Here is a 23,298-nt window from a genome sequence, read left to right on the forward strand (position 1 = left end):
GGTTTTATTTTCTACACTAACTAAACGCATAGCAAAAGTGACTACCGAATGACGTCATTCAAAACTTTTTCCAAAGGTTCTAACTTTTATGTCCTCTCTAAAACGCTTTTTTCAATTAATTGAACTTTTGAATACTGAAACTCTTGTATATTTTAAACTTTAGCAATTATTTGTAAGTGCGTCAAATAAGGAACATAGTGCGTCAAATTAGGCACATTGAAGAATTGATGCGTCAATTAAGGAACCTAATGTGTTCCACAAAAAGTCAATCAAACGTAAAGAAAAAATCGTTCAATATTGTTTTACTGATTTTTCCCTAATTCTATAATAGTTGAGCTATCATAGGTTCAAATTTCAACAAAATCGGATAGATTTAGACGATTTGACAAGTGTTTGAATTTAGAATTTTCTTAACCGCGTCAAATATGGTACGTCCACGGTAGTTAGACCTAATATCACTTTCTAAAATATGTAAATGTATGTCACAAACTAATAACACGCAAATTATGATACAATTGATTCAAAACTTATCCTTTGTAAGCCTAACACAATTGAAGTAAAATTATATGAGGACGGTGGGTACTTACATCAATTTGAAATATTCGTGATTAATTTACTATCGTTTATCTGACTTGTGTGGGAGACTATGCTAATATTGTTGTTATTGCTACTGCTATTTTCGCTGGTATTTATCAAAGGCACTCCAAAGATGTTTTGCCAAGAGTTACATATCGTTGAAACGGCGCTTTCTTTGGCGGTTACTGTGGCAAAATCAATTCGCCAAGTTTCGTACTTGTCTTCCTTCTCATCGATGAAATTAAGCCGACAAGAAAGGCTATGGATGTCTTCCAGTTCGATGAGATTCGACATTAGCTGTGTGTATTTCGATTCGATTTGGTATTTACTATTCTCGTTCAGCCATTTTATGTCCGGTGCTAAGAAGAGCTGGCTATCTGTCAGCAACAATGTACACAATTGCACATTCTGGAGCACATCATCGGAGAGCACTTCACAGAAATTGATGACCATCAAAATCTTAACCATTTCGCCATTGGTCGCTTTACTTAGCTTGTTGGTCAACAACTCCGATGGTTGATAATCAAATGTGCAGTATTCCGGTAAAGGATTCTCTATTAAAGCAATGGAAGAAATATAAGAAATTTTGCCTATAATTATATAAGAAGAACACTCTACATCTGCACATTTTGAGTAACTACTTATTCCAAAAGCTTCTACATTATAAGTTAAGGTTATAACGATGTATAATGATTTAGATTTAGAGTGTTCTGAGTATTACAACAATAGTTACCTGCAAAAAATAAAATCAAGCAATCTGTCCTCAAAATGTCCTGAAGGATGATGTGAATTCCACCTACTGCGCTGATAACGAACTTCATACCAATTTTCCACGGCAGCACCTGAGCAATTCCAACGCGATCAATTGTTCCAGACAAATGTTTTTTCAACCAACTTGATGGGTCATCGCTGCAAGAAGGAAATAAGTCACCTTCCTCAAAGAATTCGTCCCATGCCATAATACTACTTACTTTTCAGCGGCCGTCTTCTTCATGACATAAAATTTAGTAGTTGACATGATGAACAACCCATCGAAACCCGTTGGCCACTTATCCAGTTGATTTTCATCGAATATAACGCAAGAAACGAGCCATTTCAGGGTTTCATTCGTGTCTTCGAAAAGGTTCTGGTAGAGATATAGCTTCAACCTGTGGTCAACATTGGAGTAATCCGCGTACGAATATTTAATGGGTTCAAAGGGTAAACTGCTGCTCGGATCCGGTTTGCTGGGTTTTGGCGTTTTGGACATCAACATGTTAGTTGATTGGAACAATCCACCTAGTACCGTGCTAATGACAGAATTTTCTGACTTGGATGCCGGTGAATCGAGTCCAGGCTTAGATTCTTTCTTGGATTTGTCGCTTTCTACGATTTTATCCGACGTACTGCTTTGCTTGGGATCTAGAATTATCAAAAAAAGAATACTAAAACAAACTTTCGCTCACTGGTATTAAATAGTTAATTAAATAGTTGATACTATCTAAGAATCATATGGACTTTGTAGTTTGTGGATCGTATGTGGGTCAACCTATGGACTTTTCAGCGGATGTGTTAAATCTTCTTGTAGTGATATATGTGGCTTTAATGTAAAGCGTTGCTAAAAGTGCATTAATTCATAGTGGAATTCTAGATTTTTAACTGAAAACTTCTTTGATTTTCTTAGATAATAAGTATATTAAATGCTACCTGTTATTGATGTGAAAAAATTGCAACATTAAACAGCTGAGAAGCAGGCGTTGTTCTAATGTGTACGTAATGCCAATCCAAAATAGCTTATGATGAAAGAACCTGATTTTTTTTAACGGGGGTCTCAAAATTTAACATGACGAATGGTAACATGATTAAAAACTCATTCAATTGCTAAAAACCCCACACGGAGAAATCAGACTACCCAAAAAATAAGTTCTTACACAGATTAAATTTGTATGGAACACAGATTTTCTATCAACAATTTTTGTATGGACACAGATTTTTTTGTATGGGACACAAGTTTTTTAACCTCGTGGATACAGATACAGATTTTCTATCAAATCATCTGGCAGCTCTGTTAAGGTGGAAATTAGCAACTCGGCTACCGACTGACCACGTGCGAGCAGCTCGGCAGAGCGTACGAACTACGAAGCTGTACTTGAAATCAATAATTATAACGTCTTCTACGTGCTGCATTCAAAAAAGTTGACGAAATAATGTTTGGGTGCGTTAAGGCCGGTGTCCGGAATTCGAAGCGTCCTTCTGACAGAGCGTACTTCTCAGCTTAAATAGTGTTCATATGAACACTTCCACAGTTATTAACTGAGACCTTTCCATGTCAATGTTGACAGGCACGATGATACGTTATGCCCATGAAAGTCAAGCAAATTCCCATTATGAAAAGATCCTGGACCGACCGGGAATCGAACCCAGACATCTTCAGCAATTATTTGCTTTATACCCGCTGACTCTAACCACTAGGCTAAGGAAGGCTGGGCCATTCAAATCAACACAAAATTCAAAATTCAATAATATTTCAAATCTCTGGTAGAAAAAAATAAAAAAAATACGAACAAAAAGTTACATACCTTGGTTTGATTCATACGCAGTGCATACGCTATCTGTCACCGATCCCGATGAACTGCTTTCGGTTAAGTTGGCTGCCGTCAAGAACGATTTTTTGTGGGAAAGAACTGAATGACTCGGTTTTGGTGTCACGCTGTTCTCTTTGTCGGTTGGTGGAGCGTCTTCAATTTTTATTATTTTATTAAAACTGTCGGCAACTTTTGCAATGAGATCGTGGGTCGAGGTTTCTTGGTTGATGAGCGTCGTCGATATGTTGTTGAGACTATCGTCGTCCTGTAGAACTTCCAAGCCGGATAGCTGGAGAATTTTCCTTTCTTCCGAATGTTTTCTACTGGGGTGAAATCTGCGAAAAATCAGGCCAGAATGATGAAAAGCTTTCTAGCTTTCTACGAACTAGAACCACTTACCCTCGATCCAGTACTTCGATGCTGCTTTGACTAGGATTGCTGAGAACTTCTATGTCGCTATCGTTGCCAATCAAATCCACATCCCGATCGCGTTCTGAGTTGGTACTCCCAGCTACGCTACGATTCGAATCGCATGAGCTGCTTGGTTGCGAGATGCGGGAACACGAGGATGAATCATTGAGCGAACCAGTAGATCCTGTAAGCATGGCCAAATAAGTTGTTGCGGTTCTTCGAACAGATACAATTCTAAAGCATGATATGGCATACCATCAATAAACAGTGCATTTGTAAACTAGCTGTTCAAAGAGACTAACACACCGTTGAACAGCTAGATCGTAAGCATACAAACAAACAATAAGCATGAATATGTTCAACAACACAAGGAATGTAAAATCTTAATTTTTTTCTATTTTGACCACTTCCTGGAACCTACTATAGAGTGATCAGTGCATCTAATGGTTCTGAATAAACCCATCTACGTTTGCCTTGATCTTAACCGACTCTAGTAGCCAACTGGTCACTCATACTAATTTTGATTCTGATCATGTCCCTGTTACATTTCAAATATCACATGAAGCGATCCTCAATCCTATCAGCTCTACTTTCAATTATTTTCGAGCCGACTGGAATATCAATGAAACATATATTGACTCTAATCTTGATGTTAATATTTCGTTACAAACAAAACTTGATAATGCTCTTGAAACTTTAACAAATTCCATTGTTGAAGCCTGGAGCATTGCAATTCCAAAATGTGATGTAAAATTTGAATCCGTGATTATATGCGATGATCTTAAACCCGTTTCTTCGTCTTAAAAATGTGAGGAGAAGGCAATTTCAACGCACTCGCGATCCTGCTATGGAAATTATATGCCAGGATTTGCAGAAATAAATTAAAAAACGAATTTCACAATACCTAAGCTGCCCATACTCGCATAGCAGTCCCATTTGTATAGGAAATCCCATAGAATATGGGACTGTTATGCGAGTATGGGCAGTAAGGCAATAAAAATTTTGAAAAAAAATCTCTATTGGCTTTTTTGGAAATTATCTAAAATTTCGAAAAACCTCAAAAACCAATTCCGGCATTGAAAGAAGAAAACAAATTATTACTAACTAATTGCGAAAAACCTCAAAAACTTGCTATGCAGTTTGAAAGCGAGCACAATTTTAATTTAGGACTTACTAGTCCAATTGAAAATCAAGTTTTTCAGGACTTCGAAAATATTCGCAACCAAGAGAACGTTCTCGAAAATTCCTGGGAGACTGATTTGGAAGAAGTGAGAATTGTTATTAAAAAAATCAAAAATATGAAAGCTCCTGGTGATGATGGAATTTTCTACATCCTCATCAAGAAACTTCCAGAAAGTAGCTTATCATTCTTAGTTGATATATTTAACAAATATTTTCAGTTGGCATATTTTCCTGACAAATGGAAAAATGCTAAGGTTGTACCAATTTTAAAACCAGCCAAAAATCCTGCAGAAGCTTCTAGCTATCGTCCAATCAGTTTGCTTTCCTCCATCAGTAAACTTTTTGAAAATGTCATTTTGAACCCATCAATGAAAATTCAATTTTTGCCAATGAACAGTTCGGATTCCGCCATGGACAATCGACCACTCATCAATTTTTACGTGTAACAAATTTGATCCGTTCCAACAAATCTGAAGGCTATTCTACTGGTCATGCTATTCTAGATTTTCTATGTCAACATTCAATTCAACAGTGTTTGTCATGAAGGCTTGATCGTAAAATTAAAAACTTTAATTTTCCAACATACATTGTTAGAATAATTCAAAGTTATCTGTCAAATCGTACACTTCAGGATAATTATCAGAACTCCAGGTCTGAAAGACTTCCTGTAAGAGCTGGTGTTATTCAAGGCAGCATTTTGGGACTAATATTACACAATATTTTCATATCTGACTTACCTGAGTACCTCAGGGATGTCAAAAATCTTGGTTTGCGGGTGACACAGGCCTCTCCACCAAAGGACGAAGCCTGCGTGTCATCTGTAGTAGATTGCAAAAAAGTTTGGATATTTTTTCTTCATGCTTGCAAAAATGGAAAATTTCTCCTGATGCTTCCAAAACTAGTTGCGTTTTATATTTAATATTCCCACATAAACCCACATCGTTTAATATTCCCACATAAACCAAAAGCTCTTTATTTGAAACCTTCAAGTAGACATGTTGTCACGTTGAGAGGGGTTCCAATAAATTGGTCAGATGAAGTTAAGTATCTCGGGCTCATACTAGGGAAGGGAAAGTGTACCAGTTATGGCCATAGTGGTTCCCTATTTGCCATATGTGAAATTTTGATAACTTTCACATTTGAAAGTCATCTTTTTGAATGTTTTAACATCAAGATATGTCTTAAATCTAACTACTACAACACACACAAATTTTCAAAATTTGAAAACATTACAGTAATCACGTATGGCGAAATAGAGAACCATTATGTCCATAACTGGTACACCCACCCTAGATAAGAATTTAACTATCAAAAATCACATTGAGGGCATTCAAGCCAAATGTATCAAATACGTAAAATGTCTTTATCCCCCAAAACTTTGTCTTAAGAACAAGCTTTTGATATTCAAACAAGTTTTCAGGCCAGCCATGTTGTATGCTGTACCAATATGTACAAGCTGTTGTAATACCAAGAAGAAAGCTCTACAGAGGATTCAAAACAAAATTTTGAAAATGATTCTAAAGCTTCCTCCCTGGTATAGTACCAATGAGTTACATAGAATATCCAATGTTGAAACATTGGACCAAATGTCAAATAAAATAATTTATAATTTCAGGCAAAAATCGTTACAACCGTCTATTGCCACGATTAATGCATTATATAGTTAGGTTAAGTAAATTGAAAGCTCTCTTATAAGCAAGTGAAATCAACTCACCCGTAAAAAAATCAGAACTGCCACGGCAAATTAAATATAATATGTTGTTAACAAAATGTTAATGAAAGCTTAATTTTGTTTTACCAAATTAGGATGATAGTGTTGTCTAATACAGAACACCTAGATATAAGAAATGAATGTAATGTTTGGAACGATACTAATAAAGAAATTAGAAAAAATGGTTCTGAATATATCCAAGAAAAGGTTTTGCTTTATAGCCGCGGACGGTACCACTGGACTAAGGAAGATCCTATTCCTCCATCCTATTGAGCATTATATTTTGGCTTGAATTGGTATTCATATTTTTTGTATATATTTTAGTATGGAACAATTATGCAGAGAATGTTAAATATTTGCCTCAGATGTTTTCGATCCAATAGAATTGTTTTGCTACATTAAGATATAGGGTGCCATTCAAAACTTACGTAACTTAAAAGGTGAGAGAAATTTAGTGTATATGTAGAAGATTGATAATGATGTGAACACTTCCATAAAAATGCGTTTAGTGAAAAAGAATGACAGTAGCAAAGGTTTGATATAAAATACAACGAGTGATAACCAAAATACCACGCTATATTACCAATCATCCTTTTAAAAGCGCCTTATCATGTTCACTCTGTTCGAATTGAATGAGATGAGTGAAATTATGCTATGCGAAAATGACTATTACTATTATACGGCTAATCATGGTTACAGTTTTTGCAATGTTATACTACCCATAATCGCATAACAGTCCCATGTCGACTTTTGACCGATTTGCGTTTTTTGCATAAATTAACTCAAAATCGTCAGAGGAACGATAAAAACTGCTAAAAAAGTAGCCTTTGTTCCTAACTTGTACAAAAACAAACCCCACTTGTGTTGTACCATCTTGAAAATATTCTCATAACAGTCACATCAAAGTCCTATAGTGGCCGGGCTCAGAAGGGAACACCACTTCTAGTACTATATACGGTCTCTCGGTACTACTAGTTATTCACTTATGTGTAACGAAGTAAAGGGAAATCAATTATACAGTAAAACCTCCATGAGTCGATGTTCTATGTCTTAACATTGACTCATGGAACCATACTTAAACAAAATTTCATGGTAACTATGATGATTCGCTCAAACAGCATTTCAAAGCATTTTTCTTCCTTGACTCGATGTTTCCATGAGTCTATGGTCCCTTCAGATATCGACTCATGGAGGTTTGACTGTATTTAATACTCACTTGCTTACGGCATTGTAAATGTCATGTATTCACGTCGTTTCGAAAATATTTTTAAATTAGTGGATATCACACATAATTATGTATTTTCAATTACGATGCATTACATATTTTCATTTTAGATAAGACTTATACAAATATTAATCTTATTTTATGTTCGTACTTAACCATTTGGGTGGTACGAGGGGAATAGAAATAAATGAGGAACAAAAAAAAATAAAGTTCATTCTACATTTTTAATTTAAATTTTATAATGATTCTTTGCTGGATTAGCTAGATTCGTCCTGAATCAGGTTGTTCTGGAACATCTCGAATCATTTCCATCGGATTCCATTTCCGCATTATCCAAAAGATGATCATCTGGGTCTCTCATGACTGGGACTCATGACTGTAAGAGCATTCCACATAAGACGTGTGTTTTGAGAAAGTATTCAATCCTATGTTTTTTTTTATCTGGTGATTCATCCATGGACATACAGTAAACTATCCGTAACTCGCTATTCCGTATCTCGATATCGAGTTATAGAACGTGTAGTAAATGTGGGTTTTCATGGATACCTCGATGGTCCCTTTAACCAAAGTTACCCTGATTTTGTGTTATTTAACACGATGTTTCCCTAACTCGATAGTCGCCTTAACATCGAGTTGCGGAGAGTTGACTGTACTATAATAACTATTGTTTTACGGCCAAAGAACATAAATAGCAAATGAAACATCCAGTGCATTAATAACAATGAGTGTTTCAGTAGCTGTCGAACGAGCCGATGAACATGATGGGACTGATATGCAAATACATTGGTATATTATATTGTATATAATCGCATAACAGTCTCGCTACGATTTTTCTGCATTTTAAGGCAAATTTTCAACTTGAATTCAAAAGAAATTTATTAGGTTTGTTTGTGTACTCAACAAACAGTGATATGTAGAAATTTAACACATCTTAGGCCAAATAGAGACTCAAAATGGAAGGAAATTGTTTCCACATTTCAATCGTCTTTTTCTCAGTTTGTCGTTTTCCAACATGGGACTGTTGTGCAAAGAGGGGCAATATAGTCATTTTTAATTATTCTCTCCGAGTATTAGTCGGAATTGCAGGATACAAAATATAATATTAATTGAACATTCTTTGGAAATAAAATAAGTTTACAATAAAAAATTCACTACACGTTGATCCTTCATCATTTTACAGTAAAACATTCATATGCGTGTATTTTTTTTAGTTATCACCCGTTATACAATGTAAACAATTATCGGCATACTACTGCTATAAACATATTTAGAATCAAGCAGCTTACTCGGTTTATTTTTCACCGGTGACTTCCATGCATCCGGCCGTGCTGTTGAATTGATCGTATTAAGTTCAATATCATTCAAACACAGTACAATTGGCTGATGTTCTGCCGAAATGCACCTAGAACCCTATTGCGCTATTTTATTACAACATAATTAATAACTTCCATAAATCGCTGCCCAGAATAATCATAAAACGAAATAGGTACGCTGTTAAATGAAAATCATAATTGTTGATATCAATTTGCTGGTTGGTGCTTTTTGGCAGAACACTACCAAATTAACATAAAAACATATGGTTAGTAAAATTATATGAAACATATTTAGTATGTAATAAGTTTTATGATGATCATCTAATGTTATCTATAGTAGTAAGGTATCTGCCAACAGCATTTAATATAATAAGCGATCAAACTTGTTCTGATGTTAATGACCAATCAAGCTTTTACAAGGACGAAGTCGTAGGCAGAGACAGTTAGTTAGTGAGTTTATCTTTATTTGAGTAGCTCATCGCCCTTTGCGAGTCTGCCACTATAAGCAGAGGCACTTAGGGAAGATTAAAAAATGACGTCTATCATTTTTTCGGAATTTCTACACCTGATGCACACGAACTGTTACTTTTAATGTTTCCTTACAGGAAACCCTAGTTCCAATCTTTAACGTTTAAATTAAGCTCTCGTATATCACACAGAGATGAACGTTGAACGTGGACATAGTTCACCGTGGTTATCGAATAAATTGCATGCCTTACATAAATAACGTAAAATGTATAAATTTTAAGACAACTTCGAGATTTTGCCATTTATCTACCTGTATGATATAATAATTTATCACAGTTGAACAAAAAATAGCAAATAACTATAGTTTTTTATCTTACATTTTTTTTTGTAAATTCGATCATTTACGACAAGATAAATTTAACTACACAAAGTCGATAAAATCTTGTAACTTTCTCATTAATATTCAATAAAGCAATTTTGTTACCACGGCGCATCAATAATTAAAACTGCTTCTTCTTTTATCTGGCTTTACTGCCGTGAATCGCAAGTCAGTCCCATCTGTAAAAAGTAGGCATTGAGAAAATGGGCTGTGAAGTTTTCAAACTCGTTTTCCATACGAATATTCAAAAAAATCCAGCGGATTGGAACATGTTCAAATCTCAATGAAACTTTCTCAACTTGCTTTTCACTACGATATCTTTCCGAGAAAAATATAAAGATGATCAAAATTTATTTCATTTTTGTGTTACACGGTGCGGAGATCTGTAGTGGGACTGATATGCGGTTACTTTTCATTATGGGACAATTTGACTTGCTGTTTTTTCTGATTTTTTCCGAACAAATATTTTTATCTCATTAGGGTAGCTGAAAGAGCATTGGAAGATATGTTGAAAACTGAACTCAACTCAATTTTGACAAAAATACAGATGGGACTGACTTGCGATTCACGGCAGTTTAATTTACATAAGTAGATGAAAAAAACCGAATTTAGTACTATACCATTTAATTCCACTAGAGTTTGTATCCTTTGACAGATACGCGTATTTCAACCTCAACTGTAAAGGTGTAAGTCGAGTCTAGTACACGACACTGAAGACGGCCTTACAGTTGAGGTCGAAATACGCGTATCTGTCAAAGGATACAAACTCTAGTGGAATTAAATGGTATAGTACAAAATTCGTTTTTTTCATCTACTTATAGGTATTCTACTGAAAAGCTCGAAGATTTATTATTTAATTTACATTTTCAATATTGTCTGCTTTTGAATGACGAAGGTAGCAGACCCTAAATTACACATTCTCCCCAATAACAAAAGTCTCAAATATGTTATTCCATACACGCCTACGTATCAAACTCTACTACCATACAAGCAAATATACCTAAACTATGAATCTAGCTAATCAATGGAAATAATCAGAATCAATCAAAGATAGGATACGATTACCGATACTGGTCCTAGAGTCGCTTTGCTTCAGTACGGCTCCCAAGCCAGATGGTCCCGGAACTGCTGCGGCCAGCTCGGACGTCGTTTCCATTGGTTGCACCGTAGCATCACTATCGTGTTTGCCTTGGTCAGTAGGATTCCATTTGGCGGGCGATTCTGTTATTTCGACGCAGAATGGCTGACTGCATTCAGGACACTGTAAATCTGTAATGAAAGATAGTCATCAGTTATTTCTATCACCGAATCGCTTATGACTAAGTATCGTTTGATTTAAGATGCGTCTGGCTATGTACTTCAGACAAGAATCTACACAATAAGCAGATATTTGAGTTTTTTTCAATTTGTATTAGTTCTACGCGATCGAAACTTTCGTAAATTATTTTTGTTATGGCTATAGCGGTCATGCGACTCATGAAAGATTTTTACAAATGATTGAAATGAATAGGTGGATAGGCGTCTCAAGAAAGCGACAAGATTGTACTTTTATTAGGTGGTGAAAATTAGGCAAGCCATTTCGCTATAGCCATAACGAAAATAATTTAAAACAATCACGATCGATACCTTCTCTGATAACTTCCCACGAACTCGTTTATTACACTGTGAACGTCGTTCCCGCAGGAGCAAACAACGACATCAAAGGATCAAACACTATAGAGTATACTCATACCTAACAATATCCAATTGTCCCTTAAGCCTTTAAGAGTGTTTAAAGGTATTCGAAACTAGTTGGGCAAGTCAGGAGTTAATCATCAATATTAACTTCCTTTCCCCGATCAGCCTACATAGCCGCGTACGGATTTTATCAATTGGCTAAGAATTAACACTACGGACTCCCTGTTCCAGTGGTGAAAGGCCACTTCACATGTGACCCCTAATTCATGCTGTGATGCGGCTTCACGCGTAGCTTGACTTGCGATGTACGATGACGTACTGAGGAACTCCCGACGAGTGTTAAGATTGTTGGCTTCGCCGACGATATCACCCTAGCGGTCTATGGTGAAACGATGGAGGAAGTAGAGTTGACAGCAGCGCACTCTATTTCCATAGTTGAGGAATGGATGAAGTCTAGGAAACTAGGACTGGCCCGTCACAAGACTGAGGTGGTGGTGGTCAATAATCTCAAATCCGAACAACGGGCGCTTATCTCGGTAGGTGATTGCACCATAGAGTCCAAGCGATCCCTTAGGCATCTTGGGGTAATGATCAATGACAAGCTCAGCTTCGCCATCCACGTTGAATATGCCTGTAAAAGGGCATCTACGGCTAAAGCGGCGCTTTCGAGGATGATGTCTAACAGCTCTGCTGTAATTGCCAGCAAACGCAAACTACTGGCAAGCGTGGCGCTATCCATACTAAGGTATGGAGGACCAATCTGGTCAGAAGCGCTTAGAACGAGCAGAAACCTAAAGCGGTTGGAAAGCCCATACAGGATAATGTGCAAGTAGCAAGTGCATACCGGACGGTATCTAAAGAGGCCGTGTGCATCATAGCCGGGATGACGCCCATCGGGCTCATCATCAAGGAAGATGTTCAATGCTTCAACCAAAGGGGTACCAGAGGAGTCCGCGACACGTGTAAAGAGAAAACGCTTAAAGGCTGGCAGCAGGAATGGGATAACTTCACTAAGGGTAGATGAACCCATCGGCCAATACCAAATGTGTCAGATTGGTATGGTAGAAACCATGGGGAAGTGAACTTCCACCTGACGCTGTTTCTGTCAGGACATGGTTGCTATAGACAGTACCTGCGTAGGTTCGGGCACTCAGAATCTCCTGAGTGCCCCAATTGTGCTGGTGTGGAGGAAACAGCGGAGCATGTCGTGTTCGATTGCCCCCGTTTCATTGTTGTGAGAGGTCGCATGCTCAAAAAGAGATTACAAAAGAGATATTTCTTACTATGGCAATGTAAAAACTATATTAAAATAAGATTGTCGCCACTTATTGCTACTCAGTGAATCTACTAGTCATTTACCTCAAAGTAATATTTCCTACGTCGTATATGGTAACGATGTGTCTAGCTAGCTAATAGTAAGAGTGGCTACGGATCATTCTGGTTAGCAAAATACAAACTGAACGTTACCAATAGTATTAATGTCCACTTCGAATAGATTCATTATTTGAAATGGGCATCAATTATATCAACGACGCAGAATGCCCGTTGGATCACATCCGAGATATTAATGCGTCTATGCCATATGAATTCCATCGCGGCAAGGTCGCATAACCAAGTGGAGGGTATGAGAGAAGTGAAGCTAACTACAATTATATCAAATAAAATAAGCAGAAATACTCACTGTCAATGACCTTAGAGAAGGTAACTTCTCGAGAAAACCTTGCCTTGCAGACAACACAATCAAACAGCTTCTGATTCATCTCTGACAACGGTCGCTTCGACAAAATCCCCCTCAGAAAAGATTCCAGCTCTTGACTGCTTTGTTCGTCCATCTCGTAGGTGCGCATTTTTTTGTCCTTCTTAATTGTGCCGAACAGCAGTGTGATGCTGGTAGAAGTCGGTCGCTCGCACGCCTCCAGTGATGAGATGCCCCATCTGGTTTTGGTCCTACAGTTAGTCAATCAAAGAAACGTCATGTAATGTTTTGCCAAATACTTATAAACACTTACTTGTCGCCTTCCATTTCTCGAATGCTGGCATCCGAGACAACAAGTATTATTTCATTCGGATGCCCCATTCGATGTACAATGTAGCTTCTTTCATTTTCTTCCTCGATAGATTCTACAAAGGAAAATAAACAGTTCAATATCATAAGAAATCAAAGAGACAGTTTGCATTTCAACAGAAGTGGTTAATTACCTAGCTCTTCTTCTACGGGATTACCGTAAATGTCGTTCAGTATCAATGAATGTGAGACATTTCCCGTAGTGACATCAGACATCGACTGATAGTTTGAAGAATCATCATCTGCAATTACGCTTTTGAAATCAGCTTCACTGGCAACTCCTTCCGAGCGGCGTCCCACGTTGGATTTAATGGGCGATTCGAACGATTCCAACAGCTTTGAAGAGTCCCGATCAACGGGTGTCGATGTCTTGATATTTTCATCAGTATTGTCTCGTTTGGTGCTAGCTATAGATATTTCAACGGAAATCGTTTTAGGGGCGGACGAAGCGGATTCTGATTTTGTATTTTTCCGTTCGCCTTCGTAGTGCAGTACACTTTCAAATTCCTTGCCAACAGAGGGATCGAATCCGATTACGTTCTTCACCATACTGCCAGCTTGACTTTGAAGCCATTCACTGCCGTACTGTTTGCGAAGGCTTTCGATTTTTTTCTTCGTTTCCAAATGATCACGACTAGTTTCTACAATGTAAAGTAAAAATTAGGATTCTATAACCACTATAACATTCCCCAGAAAACCATTCCCACGGAACCCCATCACCACAATCTCATTTCCCAGAATGTACCGTTCCCAGAACTTTATTCTCCAGAAAGCATAATCCTTCCATAAAAAAAATATAGGTACAGCAAAGTTTAAAAAAATCTGAGCTCCATATAAAATTCAAACATAATGTGGGCTTCGTAGCCGTGCGGTTAGTGTCACCAAGGCATTTAGCCGCATCGTGCTAAGGAGTGTGGGTTCGATTCCCGCCTCACGCCGAAAAGCTTTTCGACAGGAATGTTTTTCGACTGTGCCACTGGGCGTTGCATGCTAGTCCGTTGTCTAGTGTGGTGCTTCTTTCAAAGGGCAAACAGCCCACTGGAAGCATTAACGTGTAGTGTCTTTAAACATAAAAACATCAGCATTGATATAATGTTTATAGCGGAACAAAACTTAGCAACTCGCATGTCTCAAAAATGAATTTTTATCGTCGTCCAAGTTGTTAAAAATACTGATTTTATTGATGTTTCAATGAAATTTAAAATATATTTTTTTGTCATATAGTCCATTAAGCATACAAAAAAGAACTTATACTTTTTATGAGACATAATTTGATTGAAATGACACGATATAACGATTCAACCGATTTTTTTAACATGCTTGCAGCCGAAATTTGTTGTCACTTTCATGTGGCCAGATACAATACTTTTAAAAATCATCAAAAAGTATGTTTCATAATGAAATTATTAAAATTTTCGTGATGATGATTAGGTACTACCATCTATTGTAGCAAGGCAGCTGCCTATAGCACTGGAATAATCTGAGAAGCGATTTGATCAAGATTGTACCACAGTTTGTGATCAGTCGGTCCACTGTACGAAGGGCCAAAACCGGATGGGCGGACCCGCAAGCAGAGACACTTGCACGAAACCCGCGGGAATTTTAGAGAATCTCCTTCCAGAAAAAAGTTTTCACAAACAACGGTAAAATCGAGCCCTCGATTAACAGAATAAAACCAATAGGTGGGGTCGAAGAGCCCGCCCTTAATCCACGAAATGTTAACAACAGGGAGGAGACAGTCCCAGGCTCCCTATCCGAATCGCTTCTATTGGGTGCCTTGTTAATCCCAACCAACCCAAATATAAATTCAGTAGTTTATATATTGTTATAAATGGACTCAAAGTTTTTTATGAAACCAAGAATAATTTTGAAACATAAATATGACCTTATGATATTTATTATGTAGTTTTAATTGTTTTATGGCTCTAGCGGTCATGCGACTCAAAGCTAAAGGGAGTCTATAGAAGCAAATGATGGAAACGAATAGGTGCATAGGCGTCGCAAGGGAGCGACAAGATTGAAATTTTAATTAGGTGGTGAAAATTGAGCAAGCCATTTTAAAGTCAGTAATTTTTATTATGTAGGGTGCCGGTACTAATGGTTGTAATGTACCAGTAGATTGGACTATGGAATAAAACGTAAATTTTTCGATAAAAACGACATGCGCTCTTTTTGGTGGATAGATCGCCTCTAGTTTAGCTGACTTGTCAAACTTCTTTTTTTTTTTGTATGGTGTTCAGTTGGAGCTGCCTGACAGCTTAACTTGTCAAGGCTGAACCCTCGGTCTGGCTTTTGCCAAGTTTCCCCTCTACCAGGACCAATACACAGACGGACTAGGCTATGGTGCCCACTTGAACACTGTTTTTTATTCGTATTATGACGTGGTAGTTTTTTGAAAAATACCCATATTCCCTTGCTTCTGAAAAAAGGAAGCATTGTGAAAATCAGCAGCTCCATCAGAATTTGTTTGAAATAGTAGTGTAGTAGTGTCATTACTAATACTGTCTAGTCAAAATGGTTTTTAATAATTTGTCATTTAAGTGCTATTCTGATTACTCCTATCTTTTACGTAAGATTAGAGTCTTAAATGTCAATTGTCGTCAAGTCTTAACAAAACTAGGATGTTTAGTAGTAGTTCTAGTTAATTTCATTTTTTGTTGCTAAAGGTATTTAGTGGTCATTACGTTCATATAAATATCCTTAAAGAAAAAAGTCACCTTCCTTGTCTGTTCAACAATTTCCCGAAACTAGCAAGTGTAGCCTAATGATCGATCTCAGCGTCTTACTATCCATAGTGAATATTTAAGAGTAAAGTTACCTTAGGCTTCTATTATAGTCTTTTACAAGATTCACTTTTCGGTGGCAAAAGCAATGCTTCACAACGCCTACTTTCTCTACTTGTAAATTTTGCGAAAATGAATCTGGAATTAGATTATTTATATCGCTGCGTGAAGATCTCGGGCGAACACTCCAGTTCGTTCGAGTCTGGGCGGGGACTACGACAGGGCGACGGACTTTCGTGCCTGTTGTACAATATTGCGCTTGAAGGTGTCATGCGGAGAGCCGGACTTAACGGTCGAGGCACGATTTTCACAAGATCCGGACAATTTGTATTCCTTCGCGGACGACATGGATATTATTGGGAGAAAATTTGAATCGGTGGTAGATTTGTTCACCCGCCTTAAACGCGTAGCAACAAGAGTCGGACTAATGGTGAATGCGTCGAAAACTAAGTACATGCTGGTAGGCGGAACTGGGCGCGACAGCGCCCGCCTAGGAAGCAGTGTCACGATAGACGGGGATACCTTCGAGGTGGTGGACGAGTTCGTCTACCTCGGATCCTTGTTGACGGCTGACAACAATGTTAGTCGGGAAATGCGAAGGCGCATCATAGTGGAAGTCGGGCTTACTATGGGCTCCAGAAGAAACTGCGGTCAAGAAAGATTCACCCCCGCACCAAATGCACGAAGTACAAAACGCTCATAAGATCGGTAGTTCTATATGGGCATGAGACGTGAACTATGCTCAAGGAGGACTTGCAAGCTCTTGGGGTTTTCGAACGCCGAGTGCTAAGGACGATCTTCGGCGGCGTGCAGGAGAACGGCGTGTGGCGGCGAAGTATAAACCACGAGCTCGCTCAACTCTACGGCGAACCCAGTATCGTGAAGGTAGCTAAAACTGGAAGGATACGCTGGACAGGGCATGTTGCAAGAATGTCGGACAACAACCCTGTAAAGATGGTGTTCGCTACGAATCCGGTCGGAACAAGAAGGCGTGGGGCGCAGCGGGCTAGGTGGATTGACAAGGTGCACCAGGACCTGGAGAGCGTGGGTCGCAGTCGAGGATGGAGAGAAGCGGCCATGAACCGAGTGAATTGGCGAATTATTGTTGGCGAGGTTTATCAAGATGATTGATGTAAAACCAAATAAATAAATAATAACGATTCAGGATCCTTCAGGGATTCTGCTAGCAATTCAAGCAATCCTATGATCTTCTAGATTTCCTCCTTGCATTTCCCTAGAAAATTATCTTTGGATTCCTCCCTAAAATCCACCCAAAATGCCTCAGGGATTCCAGGAATTTTCCGTTCCTCCAGTAATGCTTCTAGGGTTTTCTCATAGGCTTCTTCCCAAAAATTCGCCAATAGATGGTAGCTGGTATACTTGCTGAGATCTTACCAATTGTTCCTTTAGATTTCCAGGATCAACAGTCAATAGATCATTGAAAGTTTTTTTTCGGCGCTTATCGTATCAAAACAATGGCGCCACCGTTTATGGGATTAAACATTGTGACAAACACACAAGATACAGTGGCACAATCTATTCTTTTCATAACGTCAGTTTTCATTATTTTAATAATCCATTATTCATCATTGGATTCATTCAGAAATGTTTTCAGTTTATTTCAAAAATTTTTGAGATGCCTTGAAGAATTTCTTTGAGGGACCTCTCCAAAATCTCTTCCGGTTATTACTTTAGGATTCTACCAGGAATTCTCTCCAATTACCCATAAGGGATTTTTAAGGGGTTTCCTGGTTATAATAACAGGAATTCTTCCAGGAATTACTCCTCAAACATCTGCCAAAGTGGATCATGGGAGTCCCTAAGCAGTTTACCCTGGTTTTATATTAGGGACCCATGGAGTGTACATTCTGGTGGATGTGATTCTGGGTAAAGGTTCATTATTGAAAACGGAAATCGTACGATGGTTTTAGGTGGGAAGGTTTTTTTTTATGTAGAATTACAGTATGGCCCATAAAAAAATGCGAAAATTGTTTGAACGTGAGTTTAGCATTCACAGCCATTATTTGCATTTTATTTGTGAGTGACTGTAATTTCTGATTACTGTTGTAGATTCTGACATATCTTCGCTATCTAGGACAATTTTTGTCATATTTTTCTTACTGTCCCAAATAATGTAATGAAACAAAGATGTTTTAAGGTTTTGTCCACTCAAAATTTAAAACAGCGTCTGATTGTCGTATACTCTGGTGATGAACTTTGAACCTTCAAAAATTACATTTTATCGTTGAAATATTAGTTTGTTTGGTATCAGAGGATGGATGAGTTTTTAGAGAACTTGGTTTTCATGGTTACAATAAAATATTTGCCAGGGTAATAGTTTTGAGGAAATTATCCTCTTATAGGTTTGATACGCCTTTATTTTTTGTTAAAATTTAATAAAAATAAATACGGAAGTCAATAACAGTTTTTTAAGGAAGAAATTTGTTTTTTCGGTTGGATACAACTTATATCAATATTAGCTCATAGATTTTGAGCAAAACGGAACCGCTTATCACACTTATATCAAGGTTCAACCACGGCTTTCCTAAATGTGTCGTATTTTCGAAAATATGTTTAAGTCTCCAATGATCCAGGTATGGACCCATTCTATCATTTGTTATGGGCGAATGCTAGAGACGAGATCTGTGAAGAACCTCACCCCATCTTTGATGTTTTAGAAGCTTTTATTACAAAGATGTTGAACTCGATGACCGCATGATAAAATTTGAATGTATGCTTCCAAATCCTCTCTAGAAAGTAACAGATAAAAATCATATCCAAAGCAAAAAACTGAGCCTAAACAGATTAAACAATACAAATAATGTTTCGTTCACATTTTTCTTATAAAAACTACCATAAAACATGACATAGCGATTTTCGCATTTTCTATGGGCCATACTGTAGCATTAATGTCGAAACTCGAGTTAAATCAATCGGTAAGATATTTACACTTACCCAAACTGCTGTTCGCCGCACTAACTTCTCTTTTGGTGTCATATTGTGGACTTGCTTCAGTTGGATCATCTTCGCATATGATTGCACGGCGCACCTTGATTTTCTTCTGACTAATGATTGAAGAACTCATCTCATCTAAAAACATACATAGGTTTTTTTGGTGCTTTAAACTACTAAAAATGCACTTACCATTTGTTTCCATGCGGAAACTACTCCTGGAGGATATGCTTCCGGTTGGAGTGTTCATTACGCTTCTCCTTGTAGGCGTGTTCAGGCCACTCGAGCTAACGCTTCCGGGATGTCTTGGTGCCAGAATGGCGTGATAGCTATCATAGTTACCGGTAAGCGATTTCTCATATTTGGATAGAGGCTCGTCATCAAGAACAAACTTTGCAGTTGATGTATTCCTGTTCAAGTAGCGAGCCGTTGCCTGTCTGTGCTTCGGATGGCAAGCCAACGGATTATCTTTCAGGTTCAGGAAACATAACGAGGCTAAAGTGCTGACAGGCAACAATGCCGTGTGATCTACGATACAATTTCCGGAGGCATCCAGCTCACTCAGACACAACAGGCGTGAAATTCCCGAAAGATCCTCTATAAAGTTGTTGGATATATGAAAAACTTGTATTTTTTTCATGGCATCAACGTGAAACGAAGGAATATGAGTCAGTTTATTGTAACTAAGGTTGAGCACTCGCAGATTTGGAAGCCACTTGATCGCTGACACACTCACAATTTGATTATGGCTCAAATTTAAATTTTCCAGCCATGGAGTAAACTCTAGAGAGCTATCTATTTGGTGCATCATGTTATAGGAAAAGTTGGCAGCTTTTAGTTCATTCCAAGTGAAACCGTTGCTATTGTCTCCTCCACAAGAAGTTATTACATCCTTCACGTGGGATATACTGCGGATGCAAACGATTTCCGTGAGCTGGGATCTCATTTGTTGTATTCCCGTTATCTGACTAATAGGAATTTTTTGGATTTCCAATTTTCTCAGGCTCCTAAATTTGCTGATGTCCACTTCAAATTCATACGGATCATCGTTGATGAATTGATTGAGGCTCAAAATTATGGTTTTCTGGACGAAATCGTAGATGAACTGTATGTCTCGGAACACGTCCGATTTGGCATTGTGGGGTTTCACCACTTGAAAGCTCTGAGGAGGCAATGTCTCATTTTTGTCCACTATCAAACTGAACGCGTCGTTTAATGCACGCAATAGGGAACCTGCAAAACATAAATGATTAATTATAAATTGAGTTATTTTCATAGGCATAATAAACCAAATGCGAATAAAGTCGAATAAAATAAGCATTTTTATGGAAAATAATGTTTTTCTGTTAAATGTATTGTTGTTTTGATGTATTAAACTTTATTATTGGTAGCTGTTTTCACAACTAACTACTTAGAATACAATATATTATAGTATTTTATAATAGTAGTTTATTATACCAAACGTCAAATTTAAACGTTGTTGAGTTGATAAAAGATCTGTAAATTCTAAATACGTGGTATTTGAAATCGTTAATATAAAAACATTGAACAGTTTAAATTTTCTAAAGCAAAAGTTCTTTCGAAGTTTTAAAAACTCGACAGACAAAAAGAACATCACTTAATTCGACTGGTAAGCTTTGCCCCCTCAATATTTTTATGAAGTTGGCCTTTTTAACCATATTAATTAAACTGTTAATTTTGAAGTTTAATAGTTCTAATAGTTTTATTAGAAAATACGTAAATGTTTTACATTTTTTGCTTAGGTGAGGTCAAGGAGAAACAATTGTTTAACTTTAGGAGAATCTTGAGCAATAGTAAATTACATTGGTGTCTCAAAACAATGTTTGTTAGGTTACAGGGACTGTCTAAAGCTATGAAGTAAGTAAATTCATCTAATTTTGAAACAAAACATACAGTTACTGTAATTACCTGATAATGATAGTTTATACTCGCAGTTCAACACCTTATCTCCACTGTCCTTCAGGAGCTTTGCCAAGGCAGTAATCTGCTTAGGATCCATTATGACCTCGTCGAAACTTTTGTCGTGACTAATACCAATTCTCTTGTTTCCGAGGTGTACAACAATATCCACCGATTAATGCCGTCTTCCTATTTCATAGTAACTAACTGTTCGTAAAAATTAATTATGCTGAAAGTACAATAACATGGTTTGTTTACAAAACTTGCACACAACGCAAGGAATAACAAAAATAACAACCAAATGCATTAGTATTTGTGGAATCTCACCTCGAACGGCCTTGTTATTGTTGTTGTCAACAGCAGCAGTCAAATTGAAAAAGAAAACTAACAAAAGAATAAAAAAAAATCCCAGCAAGAAAATCCAAAATTTCACGCTTTACACTTCTTTAAACTGTTATACTTGATGTTTAAAATTGGCACACAAGATTCATGCAATGTTTGAAATATATTACGGGGCAAACATTAGCCTTTCGAACGACTAAAACGTATTTTTTCTACTGAAATTGTAACTCTTGCACTCTACTGATTATTTTGAAGGTAAATGACGAAGAAAAACAGCCGTCACTCGCTTCAAGAGTGATCAACCCATCAGGGCAAACTGAACAATTTGTACTAAAATCACCAAACTAAACAGGTTGAACTTTCGAAAGCGGCCTCGTACTCGCAAAAATATTATACGATAAAAACAGATAAAAACCTAAAAACTACCATTTTAGGGGGTTATTGACCGTTCAATTCCTAACTGTTCACGACCGTTTGAAATAGTCGTTGTCTTAAACGGTCGGTGAAACAGTCGCTGTCAGATTTGGCAGCAGCAATGAGCGAGAAAGTTTTCGCGCGAAAACGTGCACCGCTACTCTATCCAAGTAACAATTCCACAGCAATTTGGCATTCGTGTGGTTTTATTAATGTTTTAAGACAGTTACGTGAATGCTATGATAGCTAGAGACGACATTTAACGTTGCTAGAAGATGATATTTTGTAAGTCAGCTCTTAATTGTTTTCAAAACCTTTTAGAGACAAACTATAAAGTTAAAATTTTGTGGTTACAAAACCAACTTTGTTGCAGCATAGAATACCTCATTTAAACTGCAAGTGGTGGCTGAATGACACTTGTTTGTGACGGCTATGATAAAAGATTGATATAATACGTCTTGTTGCTATAAAAACTGCTTTTAAACTGATTGACTTGCACTTTAATCAGGGGGTGGGAAACTCGGCTCACTTGAAATTGTGCCGAAATGTGCCGACTGTGCGAGAGTGGGCTATCGAATAAGTATGTCACCTTTGTCTGGTTGCACTGCAAAAACTGGCAACTGTGATGGTTTCATGACAGATTGTTTTTGTTTATTTTTGAAAACTTCGAGATCACCTACTGCAGTCTGAACAGATTGAGAGCTAAAGTTTTCACACGACGGAAGCCGCTAATTAAATTTCTTGGTAAGGTTGAGTATAATTCTGTCTCAAACAACACATTAATACCTAATTAATACAACGTTGCAGTCCGATGGCAGAGGAATCGAGGTGGATTATTATCTCATTTGGATGCCCACCAGAGTAATGGATATTCAAGGGATCTGATCTGGAACTTTATTGAGAACCCATCTGCCCCTGTTCGAACTTGATAATACCGCCGGTACCGATGCTGAAGAATGACCTGATGAGGTTACTGGATATCATCAGCCAGGGAGTGATCAAGTGAGACGAAATGGTTCGCGACCGTGGCGTGCCGCTGCTGATGCTTCTCAGCGGAGGTGATTTCTGGAGCTAAGTGTGGATCATTGTGGGCACGATTATCAATTTGCATGCCAAATACTTGCTACACATTACATGGTGATGGAGAAGTGGCTTGCTTTAAACGTTCTATATTTGTATTCTTCAATTTACCGTTGAAATTTTTGATTGTTTTAGGTACCTAACAATAAATTTGTTGTTATATATGCAATATGACTTTTACTAAGGATTTATTCACAAATTTTATTACGCCAATTTTGTCACTTCCTCGTAACGCA

The 23,298-nt window shown here is 37.5% G+C and overlaps 1 protein-coding gene across 2 annotated transcripts; it reads right to left on the reverse strand.

Moving 5' to 3' along the window:
- Positions 1-331: 331 nt before the first annotated feature.
- LOC5580253 (serine/threonine-protein kinase 11-interacting protein) lies at positions 332-21,864 on the reverse strand. 2 transcript variants are annotated; one of them, XM_021844524.1, is made up of 14 exons: positions 21,554-21,864; positions 21,236-21,455; positions 19,499-20,539; positions 19,310-19,444; positions 13,706-14,212; positions 13,516-13,627; positions 13,188-13,453; positions 10,895-11,098; positions 8,956-8,997; positions 3,540-3,735; positions 3,135-3,475; positions 1,548-1,977; positions 1,310-1,485; positions 332-1,130 (listed from the first exon to the last, which is right to left on the reverse strand). In XM_021844524.1, exons 2-14 carry the CDS (start codon positions 21,324-21,326, stop codon positions 589-591), a joined length of 4,083 nt encoding a protein of 1,360 aa, XP_021700216.1. In that variant the 5' UTR covers positions 21,327-21,455; positions 21,554-21,864; the 3' UTR covers positions 332-588. The 2 variants fall into 2 exon arrangements, with proteins under 2 accessions (XP_021700216.1, XP_021700217.1); XM_021844525.1 differs by lacking the exon at positions 8,956-8,997 and having other exon boundaries at positions 21,554-21,863.
- Positions 21,865-23,298: the final 1,434 nt, after the last annotated feature.

This window comes from Aedes aegypti, chromosome 2 (assembly GCF_002204515.2).
Source record: "Aedes aegypti strain LVP_AGWG chromosome 2, AaegL5.0 Primary Assembly, whole genome shotgun sequence".
Lineage (NCBI taxonomy): Eukaryota > Metazoa > Arthropoda > Insecta > Diptera > Culicidae > Aedes > Aedes aegypti.

What these genes read in the sequence shown, in the direction of transcription:
- LOC5580253 (XM_021844524.1), bottom strand. Translation starts at nt 21,326, where the DNA reads ATGGATCCTAAGCAGATTACTGCCTTGGCAAAGCTCCTGAAGGACAGT. An exon ending in GTATAAACTATCATTATCAG is followed by an intron (nt 20,540 to 21,235) that starts GTAATTACAGTA and finishes TATGTTTTGCAG; the next exon opens with GTTCCCTATTGCGTGCATTA. An exon ending in TGCGTATGAATCAAACCAAG is followed by an intron (nt 1,978 to 3,134) that starts GTATGTAACTTT and finishes TGATAATTCTAG; the next exon opens with ATCCCAAGCAAAGCAGTACG.